The 17,206-nt window shown below is 48.3% G+C and overlaps 2 protein-coding genes across 3 annotated transcripts in view; both read right to left on the bottom strand.

Annotated features, from left to right (window-relative positions):
• Positions 1-680: 680 nt before the first annotated feature.
• On the bottom strand, positions 681-8,692 carry LOC307206743 (LHFPL tetraspan subfamily member 5 protein-like). Of its 2 annotated transcripts, XM_079960140.1 has the most exons (3): positions 7,690-8,692; positions 3,913-4,155; positions 681-816 (listed from the first exon to the last, which is right to left on the bottom strand). In XM_079960140.1, the coding sequence occupies exons 1-3, from the start codon at positions 8,120-8,122 to the stop codon at positions 788-790; spliced, it is 705 nt and encodes a 234-aa protein (XP_079816266.1). In that variant the 5' UTR covers positions 8,123-8,692; the 3' UTR covers positions 681-787. The 2 variants fall into 2 exon arrangements, with proteins under 2 accessions (XP_079816266.1, XP_079816265.1); XM_079960139.1 differs by lacking the exon at positions 681-816 and having other exon boundaries at positions 3,370-4,155.
• Positions 8,693-13,375: 4,683 nt separating this feature from the next.
• The window catches only part of HDAC6 (histone deacetylase 6), a 36,501-nt gene continuing 32,670 nt past the window's right edge, over positions 13,376-17,206 (bottom strand). Inside the window, exon 29 of the mRNA XM_079959992.1 lies at positions 13,376-15,384. Within this exon, the coding sequence (XP_079816118.1) occupies positions 15,316-15,384 (69 nt within the window). The 3' untranslated portion in view covers positions 13,376-15,315. The remainder of the gene's footprint in view (positions 15,385-17,206) is intronic.

Genomic DNA, 17,206 nt, shown 5'->3' with positions numbered 1-17,206 from the left:
CTGCATGTGGAGGAGCAGGGAATCGAACTCGGTTCACCAGATTACGAGTCCACTGCTCTTAACCACTACACCACGCTGGCTCTCGATGTCCTGAGGCATCCTGTCCTGTGTTTGTCACAACCAATGCTGTTTGTTCTCCTGAAGTTTGGCTCCCACTGAAACCTCACTTGTTCATTTCGCTGTCCCCTATTGCCCAAAACTGAAAAAATAAATTACACAGCTGATGGCATAATTGCATAATTAATTTCAGTGGAATGGGGTTTTTCCCAAAAAAAACTATGCAGAAAATAAGGTTGATGGTTCACACAATGATCAGGAACTAAAAAAAAGGGTGGACTTCAACACAGTGCTAAATGTAAAGTGTGTGTGTGCGTGCGCGTCCGTGCGTGCGTGTGCTTGGGGATGCGAGTGGGGGCTGGTAACAAGATCTACTTGGATTTCTCCCCAACCCTCCCGAGAAGATTTAGCGGGTGGAATGGAAGTCCTGTTGCACCAACAGACCTTGTTCAGCAAATGCAGCAACTTTGTTGAAACCCACCCACTGATAGAAAAATATATTTGCTCACACGATTTCCGTTTCTGACTTGGACAAACATGCAACCTGCGGCAATTTCAGCTTCCGTTTCAGTTTCCGGCGGAATTCTCCAACATCCCTACTAATAACACATCACAATGTAGCATTTTTTAAAGTAAAAAATATATTTATTGCAACAGCTAGGCACAGCAAGAAAATGGATCTGTTGTGGCGAGCGACCGACTCTGAAGGATGTCCGTTGGGGAGGTGAGATCAGTCCGGAGTCAGTGCTGAAGTCACACCTGTGTGCATACAGGGAATGGGAAAAAAAAGACCTGGAAAGATACCGATCTTCTCGTGTCCCTGCCTAAGCAAGACATTTGCTCTCCAAAGGAGAGCCCCAATTCCCCCACGCCACCGAGGCCAACACATTTTATTTCTGCATTTCAGGGGGTTGGTCTAGATGACCCTCAAGGTCCCTCTTCCAAGTCTACAATTCTTTGATGTACTGGTCAGAGTTCATGCCCTCATCTGTCCTGCACTCCTTGTGCTACTGACTGGAGCAAGTCGCTTCATCCTGCAACAAATGAATGACTTTTGGGGTCCGTTCCGGCTCTACAGTTCTACAATCCCATAACCTTCCCTCTGAACTCAGGCAGACACCATCATACGTGGCATTGTGGCACATGCCCTGCGAGCATATTTGGGTACGGAGGCCTTGGCTAGTGTCACATTGGCTAGTGTCCTAAAGGAGCATCTCCACCATAGCTGTCAACTTTTCCCTTTTCTTGCGAGGAATCCTATTTGGAATAAGAGAATTTCCCTTTAAAAAAAGGGAAACGTTGACAGCTATGATCTCAACCCCCATTGTTCTGCCCGGACGCTGAGGTCCAGCGCCGAGGGCCTTCTGGCAGTTCCCTTGCTGCGAGAAGCAAAGCTAAGGGAACCAGGCAGAGGGCCTTCTCGGTAGTGGCACCCGCCCTGTGGAACACCCTCCCATCAGATGTCAAAGAGATAAACAACTACCTGACATTTAGAAGACATCTGAAGGCAGCCCTGTTCAGGGAAGTTTTTAATGTATGACATTTTAATGTATTTTTAATCTTTGTTGGAAGCCGTCCACAGTGGCTGGGGAGACCCAGCCAGATGGGCGGGGTACAAATAAAATTATTATTATTATTATTATTATTATTATTATTATTATTATTACATTCCAGCATACCAAATTTCAACTGCCTCTATTTTATAGGGTACTAGGATTGTTATTCCCCCCCCCTAGGTTTTTAGGTTTTAAAAATAAATATAAAACAGTGTCACCACCACTATTTTAAAGGCATTTTTAAGGACAAACTTCATACATCCAGTTTTTTTGTTTTGTTTTTGTTTTAATTAAGTGTTGCTCCCATGCTAGGGGTCAGGGTTACAAGTATTGAGGGAGGAGGTGTGAGCAGTTGCCCAGCAAGGCATGAATGATTCTCTCATTTCCTCCCTATAAAGGTTTTTTGCATGTTCTAAGTCTATGTAACTCTCAGGCTGACCTTGACTTCAGACACAGAGTCAGGCTGCATACAAACCACATGTGTAAAGCACATGACTTGCCCCAAAGAATCCTAGGAGCTATAGGTTTTTTTCAAAAAAATATTCTGGGAAGTGTAGCTCTGTATGGGCAAACTATACCCAGCCAGGAGTCTTTGGGGGACGCTGTCTGTTGAAAATTTATTTGTGTGTATGCAGCTGCAGTTAGTCAATTTATTTTTCCGGCATGGGGAGGTAGCTTACAGATTTTCTGCTTCAGGAACCAAACTGAGCAGAGCCTTCTCTGTGCTTGGTGGTGAATATCCCGTGGCTCTAGTGCCAGACCTGAGATCCTGAGACATATCTCATGTGGGGCTTGGCAGGGTCAGAGAAAATACACACCCTCTTGGATCAGGCCAGGCATCAAGTTACAACCAAGACGGGGGCAGTGACTACAAGTGGACCTCCTGCCCTTTGTGCCTCAAGCCACACAGGCCTCTAGTATGAGCAGTGGTGTAGCGTGGGTTGCCAGTGGCCGGTGCAAGGCAAGTATCCTCGGTACTACCTACCAATAGGTTGGAACAAAGAGGCAATAGCTCCGCGACCTACCCAAGTGGCAGCTGCAGCACCCCGTGAGCTGGGTGGAAAGCAAGATGGGGGATTGGGATCTTTCTAAAGCCTTGCAACCGGCCATCACCCAAATCTGCTCCTCAGTCTGCCCATGCAAACACACGAGATTTTCTGTGTGGGAAGGGCACACTATTGTCTATTTATTATTACTTTTCTAAAAAAATGTGCCCCTAAGAATTTTGAGCCCAGGGCAACTGCCCCCCACCCCGTGGCCCCACCCATGCTATGCCACTGAGAGTGAGTTCTGTATACTCTATATCAGGGGTCAGCAAACTTACCGCGCCTTGGGCAGGTGTCTCCAGCGTCGATCGCATGGCAGGCTAGAGGGGAGGGGAACGCATGCCCATACGCATGCACACACGCTATTTCTGGCACACTTCTGGGTCAGATGAGAACGGAAATAGCTTGTGCGCATGTGCATGGGCCTCCTCCAACCTGGATGTGCACCAGAAATAATGCTTACGCATGCGCACAAGCTATTTTCGGTTCTCCTCCGACCTGGAAGTGGGCAGCTGTGCAGCGCAGCACCAGTAAGAGTGGGCGGCAGCAGCGGGCGGCGGGGGTTGCCACGGGCTGGATAAATGGCCTTTTCCGGCCCACGAGCCTTAGTTTGGGGACCCCTGCTCTATACTTTCCCCCTATAACCAGTTGAAATTGTACAAAAAGAGCAATACGGGCAAATCTGCAACTCACAGAGTGGCTGGGCAGGGTGTAAATAATAAAATCATCATCATCAACAACAACATCATCACAGAATCCCATTTTTGGTGGTGGTGGCAGTAGTGAGGCAACAGAGTGCAGACTTTGAGTTCTTTACACAGAGACCTAGATAGTGCTTTGAAAAACACCAGAAGGGGGTATGAGGAGAAAATGGTGCCTCCTCTACCGCCTTCCCACCCCCCACCCCACTTTGGTGGCAACAAGTAAGGCAGCAGAAAACCCAGAGTCCTTAATCCCAGCTTGTGGCAGAAAGGGAGAGATTTATGCACATATATGCATTAGCAGAAGCATCGCCACCAGTTTTATTTGTGTGGTTTGGAGGAAAGGGAGGGGCTTCAGGGGTTCCTGGAAGACTGGGCTTCTTTGCTGCAGCCTCCAGCCCCCTCCACCTTTCCCCCATTTCAGATGCATCCTTGTGTCTCATTGGCCGTTGCTAGGCAGCAGCTGACATTCCTGCCAGCCTCGCATCTGAGCATCTGTTGGCTCCCATCCTTGCCCAGAATAATAGGGACGGGGGCTATTCTGCTGCTTACCTCTTCCTCCCGAGGGTGGTGCATAGCCTGCTGGTAGCAGAGCATCCTGCCGGTTCCCCAAGACGAAAGCCAGGGTAGCCAGTACCAGGGCATCGGCTATGCCCAGCAAGGCAAGGGTAAAGGCCCAGTGTATTGTGCAGGCACCCAGGGTGTAGCTCCTGGCCCGAGGCCCACAAAGAGCCCTGACTTCAGGGGCTCCCCAGCCATCTGGGAAAACCAGGCAGCCGAGAGCCTGACAAGTTGCTGTGAGACAGAGAGAGACAGAGTTAATAAAGTTGATGTCCTTACACATAGGACCCACGTACCTACGGGACCGCCTCTCCTGGTATGCCCCGCGGAGGACCTTAGGGTCCACAAATGACAACACCTTGGAGGTCCCAAGTCGCAAGGTGGTTAGATTGGTCTCTACTAGGGCCAGGGCCTTTTCAGTACTGGCCCCGACTTGGTGGAACGCTCTGTCACAAGAGACTAGGGCCCTGCGTGACTTGATATCTTTCCGCAAGGCCTGCAAGACAGAGCTGTTCTGCCTGGCCTTTGGTTTGGACTCAGTCTGACCCTTAAGTTTCCCTTCCCTTATGGTTTTGATCTATGGGCTACTTTTAAAATGAGGCTGTATTTTAGATTACATTTTAACCTGTATTTTAAATTGGGTCCCCCCCCCCTATTATGTTTTTACTGTAATTTTACTGGTGTTAGCTGCCCTGAGCCCGGCTCTGGCCAGGGAGGGCGGGGTATAAATAAAATTTTATTATTATTATTATTATTATTATTATTATTACACATATACCTCCATAGGATGATAATCTACTGATTCCCACCCCCAATCTTGATGCTTAACCCATAGCCCTGGGACCTACTTTCCCCATGCTAGATCCAGAGGGGAGAAAGACTGGGCAGAGGTCCATTGCCCTCACAGTACTATAATTCTCACTTTGCTCAGAATGTTCTAGAACAGGAATGTCCAACTCCCAAGAGACTGTGATCTACTCGCAGTACAAAAAAACTGGCAGTGATCTACCCATTGTCACTCGAGGGAGGAGGAGCGTGCGTGGGGTGGGTGGATTGGTAAAAAATATTGAGCATTTTTTAAGAGGGATGTGCCCAGAGCTGTTGAGCTTTTTGGGGGGAAGGATTGCACAGAGGGTTGTTTCTTTAGCTTCTCCCCTGTAACTTTTTGTACATGGTAACGATCCCGCAATCTACCAGGATCAGCCAGTGATCTACCAGTAGATCGCGATCCAGTGGTTGGACATCCCTGTTCCAGAAGATCAGGTGCCTTAGAAAAAGGAGAAGTGAGATGGTTGGAAAAGACAGAATAAAAAATGTGAATGTTATGTGTACAACTCTTAATGTGAGAGGTTTAGGTAATCAGGTGAAGTGAGTGAGGAGGATTGGGAAGTATATTCAAGAATTGAAGGCTGATGTGTTGTTGTTTTTTCCAAGAAACATATAATGGGGGGGGGGGAGAGAGAGGTTAATTTTCTTGGCTTTTCCCAGGTTTAAGATAAAGGTAAAGGGACCCCTGACCATTAGGTCCAGTCGTGGCCGACTCTGGGGTTGCGGCGCTCATCTCGCTTTATTGGCCGAGGGAGCCGGCGTACAGCTTCTGGGACATGTGGCCAGCATGATTAAGCCACTTCTGGCGAGCCAGAGCAGCGCATGGAAAGGCCATTTACCTTCCCGCTGGAGCGGTACCTATTTATCTACTTGCACTTGGACGTGCTTTTGAACTGCTAGGTTGGCAGGAGCAGGGACCGAGCAACGGGAGCTCACCCCGTCACGGGGATTCGGACCGCTGACCTTCTGATCGGCAAGTCCTAGGCTCTGTGGTTTAACCCGCGGGAGCTCAAAGAGGGGAACTATGTCTGAGGGCCCTCAGCATCCTGGAGCCAGCACTGTTCTCTCCCCCTACTCCAATCCTGGGGGTGCAGGAGAGAACCCCATCCTTTGCCCCAAGCATTTTGGTACTTGAGGGGGAAATCTGAATGATGCCACCCTCCTGCTAATTTATATGGGGCACAATCCACCAGGAAGTTGTCTTGTAGAAGCCTCATTGAAATGGAGAGGAGCTGCACAAGAGCACTCCAAGGGAATTCTAGCCCTCAGTCAGGGCTCTGTGTATACTGCAGTTGAGCAGGAACATGAAAAAAGCACGGAATATGGTAATGGGTACAGAATTCAGCTTTCCAAGAAGCGTAGCTTTTACTCTTTACAGCAGGTTTCTGGCCCTTAGGGCAGAAAAAGATATGCTGGAAAGAGTGCAGGCGGCATCTGCAGAAATCTCAAAAGATGGATGGTTAAATCGGATCTGGAGTCCTGCATAACTCCTTGCCCCTCCTCTGTGGCTAGCAAAACCAGAAGAAGAAATTGTTCAGAAACAGCGACAATTTCAGACTAAATTATGCAAAAGAAGAGAATTATGCAAATTTGCTCAACTTGCATAGTTCATAGGGAAATCTCTGCTGAGTCAGAACAAAGGCTTGCCAAGGTGGCCGACCAGGTGCCTCTTGGAAGCCCAAAGCAGGGCATGAAGGCAAAAGCTCTCTCCAGCTGTGGTTCCAGTGTTGTCCCTCAATGGGCAGGTATTCAAAATACCAGTTACTGGTATTCGGATAGGTATTAATGGTACCTCTAATAATGGAGAAAGCATATAGCCATCATGACTAGTAGCCGTCCGCCCTGTCCATTGGCCTTGCTGCCTAAGAGTTGAGAAGCCAATGGCATCTAGAGGGTCGCCCATTCTAAAACAGATACATTTTGGTGGTCATGGTAGGACACCTATTTAAGGTTTTTTATCTGTCTCACTTCCACTTCCATATTGGCCTGACCAAACATGAGAATAGCTCTGTCTTACTTGTGATTCTTTTCACCTGATATTTAGAGCTGTTGTGCCTCTGATAGTGGAAGTACCGTTAATACTACATGCTCACCATGTCTAGAAGCCCCTGAGAGTCTTCTCCTCCATGAATTTGTCCAGCCCACTTCAAATCAGTGGCCATCACAAAGCTTTGGAGGAGTGAATCCCACAGTTTAACTGTGTGTTGCAAAAAGAAGGACTTTCTCTTATCTGTCCCCATTCTGCTTAAGCTGATGACTCTGAGTTCTAGATTTATAAGATGCAGAAAATATCAGAACCCGGGATCCCCCAATAAGACTGAACATAGGGGGAGATTCTGGGCAGATAAAAGGAAGGAGCCCACAGCTCAAAGACCTTGTTAGTAAAGGCCAGGCAACCCACAGTCAAGGGTAGCAGGCAAGATTTATTCTCACCGCAGGTGAGTATTGGGGGACTCCACTTAGGTGGGGAGTAAAACCAGACTCCTGCTTATTGAGAATCAAGCCTGCCTGTGGGTGCATAGCCTCATCTTGGATTGGGTCTGCTGGTCACACCAACATGTGACTCACACTGTTGTTTGCCTTCTTACCAAGCAATCACATGACTGGTTTCTGCAGGATATGACCCCAGGTGAACAGGGGTGTGTGGGGGTGGGGGTGTCTGTTTGGCAGTAGAAGAGACTCCCACAAAAGGCAGTGGAATCTCCTTCCTTGGAGGTTTTTAAGCAGAGGATGGATGGCCATCTGTCATGGATTCCTGCATTTCAGGGGTTTGGACCAGATGACTCCTGGGTCCCTTCCAAATCAAAGATTCTTTGATTCTATGAATTTATTGCCCTCCCACCCATTCCTTTCTAAAAGAAGGTAGCCCAGGGCTGCCTGCTCTCATCGCAACCAGGAAAGCTGCCATTTGCTCCCATGGAGAGGCACCTTCTCTCTCACCTGCTGAAAGCTGCTGCCAGGCACACACCTTGTAGACAGTCCCCGGGCTGCAGACCCAGAAGAGGCCCAAGGAAGCCACACTGCCCATCACCAGGACCAGGGCCATCAGGACAAAGACCGCGGCTGCCTTGAAGGATGGGATCGGGGTGAGGGTGACCAGTGACCCCTCACACTGGAGGGTGCCATCCCGCTCCTTGCAGACTTGGTAGAGGCCGAAGGAGCCCACGGCGCTGACGCTGGGGTCGAAAAGGACCCCGGAGGGGGGCAGCTGGTAGGTGAGCGGCGCTGTCTGCACCCACGCCGGCTGGATCAGGACCACGACCTCCAGGACACCGAAGCAGAGGGTGCAGCCTGCCCAGAGAGCGCCCACCGCCCTGGCATTGCGCACAAAGTCCGTCTGGTAGAGCGCAGCTGCTTCTCGGGCTGCCAGCATGGCTCAGCCCTCTTTCAAGGAGTCTGCCCGCCCTCTTGCACCCGGGGCAACCTCCACGAGGGAGCAGCTTTCCAGAGAAGGATAAAGTGGGGAAGGGGGGGTCGCCGTGTCCCTTTTGCGCCACAACCCAGCGTGCGCCCACTTCCTCGGGCTGCGGATGCCCTGCTTTCGTTTTCAGCTCTTGGCTCCTCTCCTCCTCTGGGGAAATTTCTGCATTCCTCGGCTCCTGCAGCTGCAGCTTTCCCTGTCGCTGGTTCCAGGCTCCCTCTGGGGCGAGGGAGGGCTGCTCGGCTCGCTTCCTCCGCAGTCTCTCTGCATTCCTCTGCTGGGGCTGCTACCTTCCTTCCTTCCCCGAGATTGGCTACCTTCCTTTGCGGGTCGCCGAGGGAGGGAGACGCTGCTCCCCGGCTCTTCCCATCCTCATGCCACAAACCCGGATTTATTTTCTCCAGCGACGGAGGCAAAAGCAGCTGCCACTTGGCCCGGCGCCCAGGTTGACTTGGCCGCCTCGTCCTCGCCTCCCTGGCTCGGTCGCTCAGCGAGGAGCGGTCGGGAAGATGCTCCGCGCTCCCTCCACCTGCCCAGGGCGAACTCACACAGGGCGAGGATGGAGGCACGCTTTCATTTCCTGGCTTGGAAAAACAAGAAGCGGCGTTTTGGGGCTGGGGAGGAAGAGGGCCCAGAATAGCTGTCCCTTTCCTCCAAAATGCACATCGGCTACAAAATGCAGGAATGCAGACAGACACATGTCATGGTCCTCTGCAGACAAGGGATTCGCGTTTCCAGCAGGGGGCAGGCAGCACAGTAGATTTTTAAATACTATTATCGACTTATATACAGCATATACCGTACATCCATACAGTGGTATCTCAGGTAAGTACTTAATTCGTTCCGGAGGTCCGTTCTTAACCTGAAACTGTTCTTAACCTGAAGCACCACTTTAGCTAATGGGGCCTCCTGCTGCCACCGCGCCGCCAGAGCACGATTTCTGTTCTCATCCTGAAGCAAAGTTCTTAACCTGAAGCACTATTTCTGGGTTAGCGGAGTCTGTAACCTGAAGCACATGTAACCTGAAATGTATGTAACCCGAGGTACCACTGTATGTCATAGATCTTGCAAGAGTCTGTTAGTGAATGATAAAAAAATAAAAATAAACGGTAGTATTTAGATAACCTTTGGGATTTGTTGTTGCTGTTGTTTAGTCGTGTCCGACTCTTCGTGACCCCCTGGACCAGAGCACGCCAGGCACCCCTGTCTTCCACTGCCTCCCGCAGTTTGGTCAAACTCATGCTGGTAGCTTCGAGAACACTATCCAGCCATCTCGTCCTCTGTCGTCCCCTTCTCCTTGTGCCCTCCGTCTTTCCCAACATCAGGGTCTTTTCCAGGGAGTCTTCTCTTCTCATGAGGTGGCCAAAGTATTGGAGCCTCAGCTTCAGGATCTGTCCTTCCAGTGAGCACTCAGGGCTGATTTCCTTCAGAATGGGTAGGTTTGATCTTCTTGCAGTCCACGGGACTCTCAAGAGTCTCCTCCAGCACCATAGTTCAAAAGCATCAATTCTTCGGCGATCAGCCTTCTTTATGGTCCAGCTCTCACTTCCATACATCACTACTGGGGAAACCATAGCTTTAACTATACGGACCTTTGTTGGCAAGGTGATGTCTCTGCTTTTTAAGATGCTGTCTAGGCTTTGGGATATTGAAGGGAAAATACAGGCTGCAAGCACTTTGTTTGCCAAACATGCAAACTATGAAACAATGGCCATTAAAGTCGGATCCTTGGGTCTGTGCAAAACAGGGGTGCCAAGGTTGGCAGGTGGGGAGAGAGGCGTGATGTCACACAGGAAAAATGTGCCTATTTAAAATTAGACTTGGAATCGCAAACAGAAAGGGAAGAGTTGCTTTTTCCCAGCGGGTTTCTGAGAAGAACAAAGGAAGTAGGCAGACCTCAAGGGGGGGGGGGGCAAAGGGCAGAACTATCTTGGCAGGTTGTGACAGAGGCAGGGAACAAGCCCCTCTTGAGATGCAAACATTTTAAACTGTGCACTCCCTCTGTTGAAAGCTTCTGGTGTAAATGTGTGTAGAATAAATAGTATTTCTTAATGGCACAGCAGTCTCCACCGCACCTTGAATCCCAGTGGAAATGCACCCCAAGGGTAAGTGCCTGGGACTCCCGGGAATCTTCTACCGCTTGGCAGAGATTAGTTGTTCACAACCTTCGCAACAATATGTTATAAAGAACAACTGTACAATGTTCTAGTTCACAGAAGTTACACACCTGTGCCTGGGCTTCAGACTGCTAGGGCTCAAGTGCTGGGAGGCTCCTTCACACAAAGAATTTAAGCCATTAAAAGGTAAAGGGACCACTGACTGTTAAGTCCAGTTGCGGGTGACTCTGGGATTGCGGCACTCATCTCGCTTTCAGGCCAAGGGAGCCGGCGTTTGTTCACAGCTTCCAGGTCATGTGGCCAGCATGACTAAGCCGCTTTTGGCAAAACCAGAGCAGTGCACGGAAGTGCCATTTACCTTCCCGCCAGAGTGGTACCTATTTATCTACTTGCACTGTGACATGCTTTCGAACTGCTAGGCTGGTAGGAGCTGTGACTGAGTAACAGGAGCTCACCCCATCACGGGGATTCGAACCGCAACCTTTCAATCGGCAAGCCCTAGGCTCTGTGGTTTAACCCACAGCGCCACCCACGTCCCATTTAAGCCATTACGGATGAGCATTTAGCCATGTCAGAGGCCAGTTGTGGTGATGCAGTTGAGACACAAGGTGGGCATCACAGCAAAAGCTAGACCTAAATGCCTGAGCTCTGAGTTCTCCGTGAAGACCTTGTCGCTGCCGTACAGTGGTACCTCGGGTTACATACGCTTCAGGTTACAGACTCCGCTAACCCAGAAATATTACCTCAGGTTAAGAACTTTGCTTCAGGATGAGAACAGAAATCGTGCTCCGGTGGCGCGGCGGCAGTGGGAGGCCCCATTAGCTAAAGTGGTACTTCAGGTTAAGAACAGTTTCAGGTTAAGAACGGACCTCCGGAACGAATTAAGTACTTAACCCGAGGTACCACTGTAGGTGGTGCTGGAGCAAAGGAAGTCTCTCTTTCTCTACCCGCCATCTCACCTGCAATATTGGGGATGGTGTGATGTTAAGAACGCTGAACTACTTAGAATCATAGAAATGTAGAGTTGGAAGGGATCTTCGAGGGTCATCTAGTCCAACCCCCTCCAATGCAGGAATCTCAGCTAAAGCATCCAACACAGATGGCCATCCAATCTCTGGTTAAAAACCTCCAAGGAAGGAGAGTCCACCACTTTTCAAGATAATCCCTACCACTGTTGAACAGCTCTTCCTGTCCGAAAGTTCTTCCTGAGGTTTGGGTCCCAGCCTCTGGGATTTACGACACCACTTGCTCTGACTTATCAGCAGACACACCAACTTGTGGCATCATGCAAACACAAATATGTCTGAAGTTTTTTATAACACACACACACACACATTGACTTGCTGAGCCCAAATGACTTAGGCTGCAGACTAAGAGCCACAAAAGTTTTCTCCTTTATAACACTGCTGCTAAAACCACTTAACTTCATTCCGACATCATTCTAACATTCATTAATTTTACAGTATTTATGTAAGTAGTCTTTAAATTGGAGGAGTATGTAAAAATGGATTGTTATTAGGTGAGAATGCAAAGTTATAATACATCAAGGTAAAGGACTAAGATAAAAATAAGGAGGGAAAGGATCTGCTGAATTAACTACCGGTAATTGAACTGGAATACAAAAAAGGGAGGGGTGAGGAGGTCAGGGAAACAAGCAAATGAAAGACAAGACATGAAAAGATTGATTTGTTTTTAACTGTTTTTATTTTTCTGTATTCTGTATTTTTCCTTTTTTCCCTTTTTTCTTTTCTCTTCTTCTGTAATCTTATTTTTTGAAACTTTAATAAATATCTTTTTTAAAAAAAAAGAGCCACAAAAGTTTTGATCACAAGCAGTTTGCTATTAAAGAGGCGAAAAATCCTATTGTTTTTGCCAAGGCCATCAGAGGGAGAAGATGCAGCCTTGGCTCAGACCAAGCTCCAAGATCTGCTGAATTCCTATGTGCGGCACAAATGTGCAAGACTGCAGAGTAAGGAGTTAAGGCCATCAAACTATACCTGAAAAGTGGGTACGGTCAGAATAAAAAATCTTTCCATCGCTGGAGCAAGGGTTTCACAGAGCGTGGCATCCGATCACCCAAGGCATAAAGGTATATATAGGTGTGGAACAACTCTGGGGGATCAACACAACATTATGGATAACAGGAAGGTAGGTGAAAAGAAGATCCTTAAGGCTGGAAAAACTGCAAGTGGATTTTGTGACAAACTATGTGCAAAACTATGGGACGCGGGTGGCGCTGTGGGTTAAACCATAGAGCCTAGGACTTGCCGATCAGAATGTTGGCAGTTTGAATCTCTGTGACGGGGTGAGCTCCGGTTGCTTGGTCCCTGCTCCTGCAAACCTAGCAGTTCAAAAGCACGTCAAAGTGCAAGTAGATAAATAGATACCGCTCCAGTGGGAAGGTAAATGGCGTTTCCATGCCCTGCTCTGGTTCGCCAAAGCGGCTTAGTCATGCTGGCCACATGACCTGGAAGCTGTATGCCAGCTCCCTCAGCCAATAAAGTGAGATGAGCGCCGCAACCCCAGAGTCGGCCAAGACTGGACCTAATAGTCAGGGGGGGTCCCTTTACCTTTTTATGTGTGAAACCAAGTATCTTTTGTAAACTGCCGTGGCTTACTCAAAGGCTGCATCCAATGAACTGGCATTTGCTGGACAGGGATAAGGAGGTGGAGGAAACTTGCCTGAATCTCTGGAACAGACTGGGATAAATACAAATTTAGAAGCAGAATGACAAACCCACACATCTGGCAAAACACCCCCTCCCCCAGCCTCAGCCCCAGCTGCATCCTGCACACAGTTCTGATGGATGGCCAAGGGGGGATGTGTCAGAAATGGAAGAGAATGAGTTTCTATTACACACAGAGGCTCTGGCAAGTCATCAGGTGTGCAAAGCCTCCCCAAGGGTATACATGTCACGAGGGTATACGTCACGAGGAAGCAGAGAGGGCACTAGCAGCCAGTGGGCAGAGCAGAGGCATGGCCCCAGTGGCAGCCCACGAGGAGGGCATAGTCATGGGATCACAATTTAAATGGCTTAACATTGGACCAAGCAATCTGTCCCCGCTCCCCAGATCTAAACACAGCCACTCCATTCACAGAAACACTTTATTTGAATAATTAGAAAGATTATAAAATTGAGCAGAGAAACAATGGCAAAGGAAGTAATCATATGCAAAGGATTTTTTTAGGCTATAATGTAGCTAACTTCCCACTTCTAAAGGTTCAGTGAACCCCCCCCCCTTTATATCATGGTATGAGTTCAGCCCCTTTAGCAAGGAATAGGGAGGAACTGTGACCCTCCAGGTGTTGAACTCCCCAGTCCCAACCAGCATGGCCCATGTGGTCAGGGAGGATGGGAGCTGAAGCCCAATAACATCTGGAGGATGACAGGTTCCCCATCTTTGCCCTATAGCCACCCCCCTGCCCCCAGCTTACCAGGGCCGGCCCTGATAAAACTGACACCCCACCACCACCCTCCCCATAAGCCCTTTTCAACCCATCTTTTCTCAAACCTCTTTTTTGATGGACAGAGTTATGTGTCGCCTTGACCCTGACCCCATTCGGGTTTTTTATTAGTTCAAGGTGCGGGGCAATCTGTGGTTGCCCGGAATCCAGTAAAGAAGGTGCTCCTCTGAACCACTTTGAGCCAGACAGGGTTGCCAAAGCCTTTTCCATTTGCCCACCCCTGCCACTCATTGCCCAGGATACAGCTCTCAGTTGCCCTTTGGAAGGACTGGCCATGCTCCTTGCTTAAGACAGCCCAGCAAACATTTCCCACAAACACAGTAATCAAGTCCCAATTCTCACATTCTCCTTTTGCAGCAGAACTGCAGGATGCCCAAATACTGCAGGAAACAGTGTGTGAATAATGTAGCTCTGGCATGCTGAAAGCAGAGTTTTAAATGGCCCCATTTCACACCCACCTTCACAGATGAGCTGCAACACACACACACACACACACACAGAGAGAGAGAGAGAGGGGGGGGAACACACACACACAATTTTGAGTCCACATACAGTGATGGGGCAGGAATGGGAAGAATGTGAGAATCTGGCCTTAGAAGAATGATAAGATAGCCTTCATGGCATCAGACAAGAGCCTTTCAGATCCCATGCTCCTGTCTCTATAATCTAGAGAGAAAGACCCCTTAGGCCATCCTCTCAAGCGTCTTGCATGTTCTCTGCTACATGCAGCACCAAATACTGTAGAACCTTGGAACAAGCAAACCAAAGACTCTCATCAAATATATATATATGTATATAATTGCGGGATGTCACCCAGTTTAGAGGAACTTGGACCTCCAGCCGTTTATATTTCAAGCCTTCTGGAGATGAACCTCTCCTAGCCACAGGATTCCGCTTGCCCAAAACATGGTTTTGTCTCAACTAGTTGCAGAAACGTTCTTGATTAATGGGGGCAGGCAGAGGGGAGAGGAGATAAGAGGAATACATCCCTCTAGAGTGGCTGAGGAAACCTAGCCAGATGGGAGGGATATAAATAATAAATTATCATCATCATCATTATTATTATTATCATCCCTCCTTTCTCAGTTCAGCATGGTTTCCCTCCAACCTAGCATAAAGCAACTTTAGTATGGAGGAGAGAGGGTGATTTGGAAAAAAATATGTGGCAATTTGAGACAGGATGGAATGGGTGTGTTGTGCAATCAGACTCTGGAAATGTGAGCAGAGATAAATGCCTGCCCCCCACCTTTCCTAGAAAAACATGCGCTTCTTCAGCAACAGGGAAAGCAGGTCACCTCTGCCCAGAAGTGAAGAAATTCCCAAGGTTGATTTGAAATGGACCCAATCGTGGAATACACCAGAAAGGAACATTCTTTGTCCTTGTGGAAGCAATGAGGTGGCTGGTGTTTGATTCGTGGCTGCTGGTGGTATTGCATTGATGATTGCTGACTATTATTTGGCACATCAAGAGCCCTTGAAGCATCAGGTTCAGTTCAGTGAGGTCAAACGATGGTAGATTGTGCTGCATTTTGTATTAGCTGCTCCTTACAAAGGGAGTTGCTTTAGGAAGGTACTGCCATGTCCACGCCAAACTTCAGCCGGTGAGCCTGGCTCTTGGCTTCAAAGAGAATCTGGGAGAGGGGAGAAGCCCAAAGGAACAATACTAATAATAATAATAATAAACACACAAAATAGTGTCAAATCAGACTACAATTCAAGAAAACCTCAGGCACAAAGAGCATTGCTGGTGGGTTCCTCTGCACTGGATTCTACCATTGCACCTGGGTGGGCAGTCACCCCCCACTAGCGGAAGGAAGCGCAAATCCCCAAAATAGGGGAATGTGGAGCCAGGGCCCTGGAAGATTTCTGTTGTGTGAGCACTAAGTTGTTCTGCTCGCATAATGTCTCGGTTGAAGTCAACCCAGAAAATAGTCCCATTAGGAGCTATAGGACTCACTACCTAGTCTAGGGGTAGCCATAGAGAGTGCCTTCCAAATGATGGGAGTTGCGATCCAAAATGTCAGGAAGGTAACACAGGGGCTGCACCTGCCGTAGTCAAGGAAAGAGGAGCCTGTGCTCTTCCAGATGTTGCTGGAATCCAGCTCTCATCATACCTGCCCTGGTATTCGAGAGGGGCGCTGCTGCTGAACACGAGGGCTCCATTTAACTATTCTGGCCAATCAGTGACATTCCTAGCAGCACAGCTGGAGAGAGGGCAGGTGCAGTGGGAGGGGCTTGGCACTTGGAGCCCCTCCCACTTTTTGGACGCATCAGCTGCCATTATTCCGAAGCAGAAGCCTAGGATTATTCCTAGGATTATTCAGGAGATGGGGCTGGAAAAGAGAAGTTGTGTGCTTTCAAAATACTACTTTCCACCATGCTGTTTTCCTGAAGAAGCATGGCTGCTGTTTTGTTTCATTTCTCATGAAGGGAAAATAATTCCTTTGAAGGAGTGTAGCTTCTTACTGGGTGGGACTTTGCACTCTCCCTCCTACAGGGATGTTGGAAATTTCCAGTGGGCACAAGAACAGAAACGACCAGTGTTTGCTTATTCATCCCAGGTCCGGAAAGAAAATCAATCGAGTGAATATGATTGGCATTCACTGTAGCTGTTTTCAGTCTGCAAATGATGACATTTTTACCCCATTTGCACTGGTTTCCTTTGCACTGAAATGAATGGCCTCTGTGTTGAAATCAGTGGTGTGGGTTAATGTCATGATAAAGTGATTAACTACATCATTAATTACGTACATAAAATTCCACCATAGCAGACAGCGAGGCAAAAAAAACTTCAGTGCTGCCAGCAGAAACACATTCCAAGCAGTTCACAGAATCCTCTCTGCAAAGAGCAAATTTGCTCTGCTCTCAGCATAATGGAACGGAATAGCCCCAGGTGAGAGAGAAATCCCTCTGGATTCTCTGTTAATGGAAGAAGTTGGCCCCATCAGAGAACAATCTCTTGTCAATAATAATGGAACATTCCACCCACACTCTTCTTTAATGCCACTGTCAATCAAACTTTTTTCTTAAAAAGAGCTAGGGTGAAACAAAGCCCTTATTTGCTGTTCCCAGTTCTTTTTCTCTGGGAGTACGCAAGAGTACACATACCCCTAAACATTTTATGAATCTTTGTACTTTTGTCCATTTACTGTATTTATTTTTTCTGATTTGAACTATAAAATGGTGATTTTTCTTGAGTCAAAATGAGAGTACCCCTAAACATTTTTTTAGAAAAAAAGCACTGGCTGTTCCTGTTCAAAAGCTGCCAAAAGCTTACTTTTGTATCTCAGTGGGGGAAAGCATAATGCACATAATGAATTCAGTACCCAAGTAAACTAGTTCAGCGGCAAACCAGATTATGTCACTCCAAGTGCACTGGGGCTGGAACCCCTTAAAAGCAACAGCCACCAGATTATCTTGGGGCTCCCCGAGAGGGGTGGAAAGCTCTTCACA

The sequence above is a fragment of the Podarcis cretensis genome (assembly GCF_951804945.1).
Source record: "Podarcis cretensis genome assembly, chromosome: 17".
NCBI classification, from domain to species: Eukaryota; Metazoa; Chordata; class Lepidosauria; order Squamata; family Lacertidae; genus Podarcis; species Podarcis cretensis.
This window is presented reverse-complemented; position numbering and strand designations above follow the sequence as displayed.

What these genes read in the sequence shown, in the direction of transcription:
- LOC307206743 (XM_079960139.1), bottom strand. Translation starts at nt 8,122, where the DNA reads ATGCTGGCAGCCCGAGAAGCAGCTGCGCTCTACCAGACGGACTTTGTG. An exon ending in CTGGCAGCAGCTTTCAGCAG is followed by an intron (nt 4,156 to 7,689) that starts GTGAGAGAGAAG and finishes TCTGTCTCACAG; the next exon opens with CAACTTGTCAGGCTCTCGGC.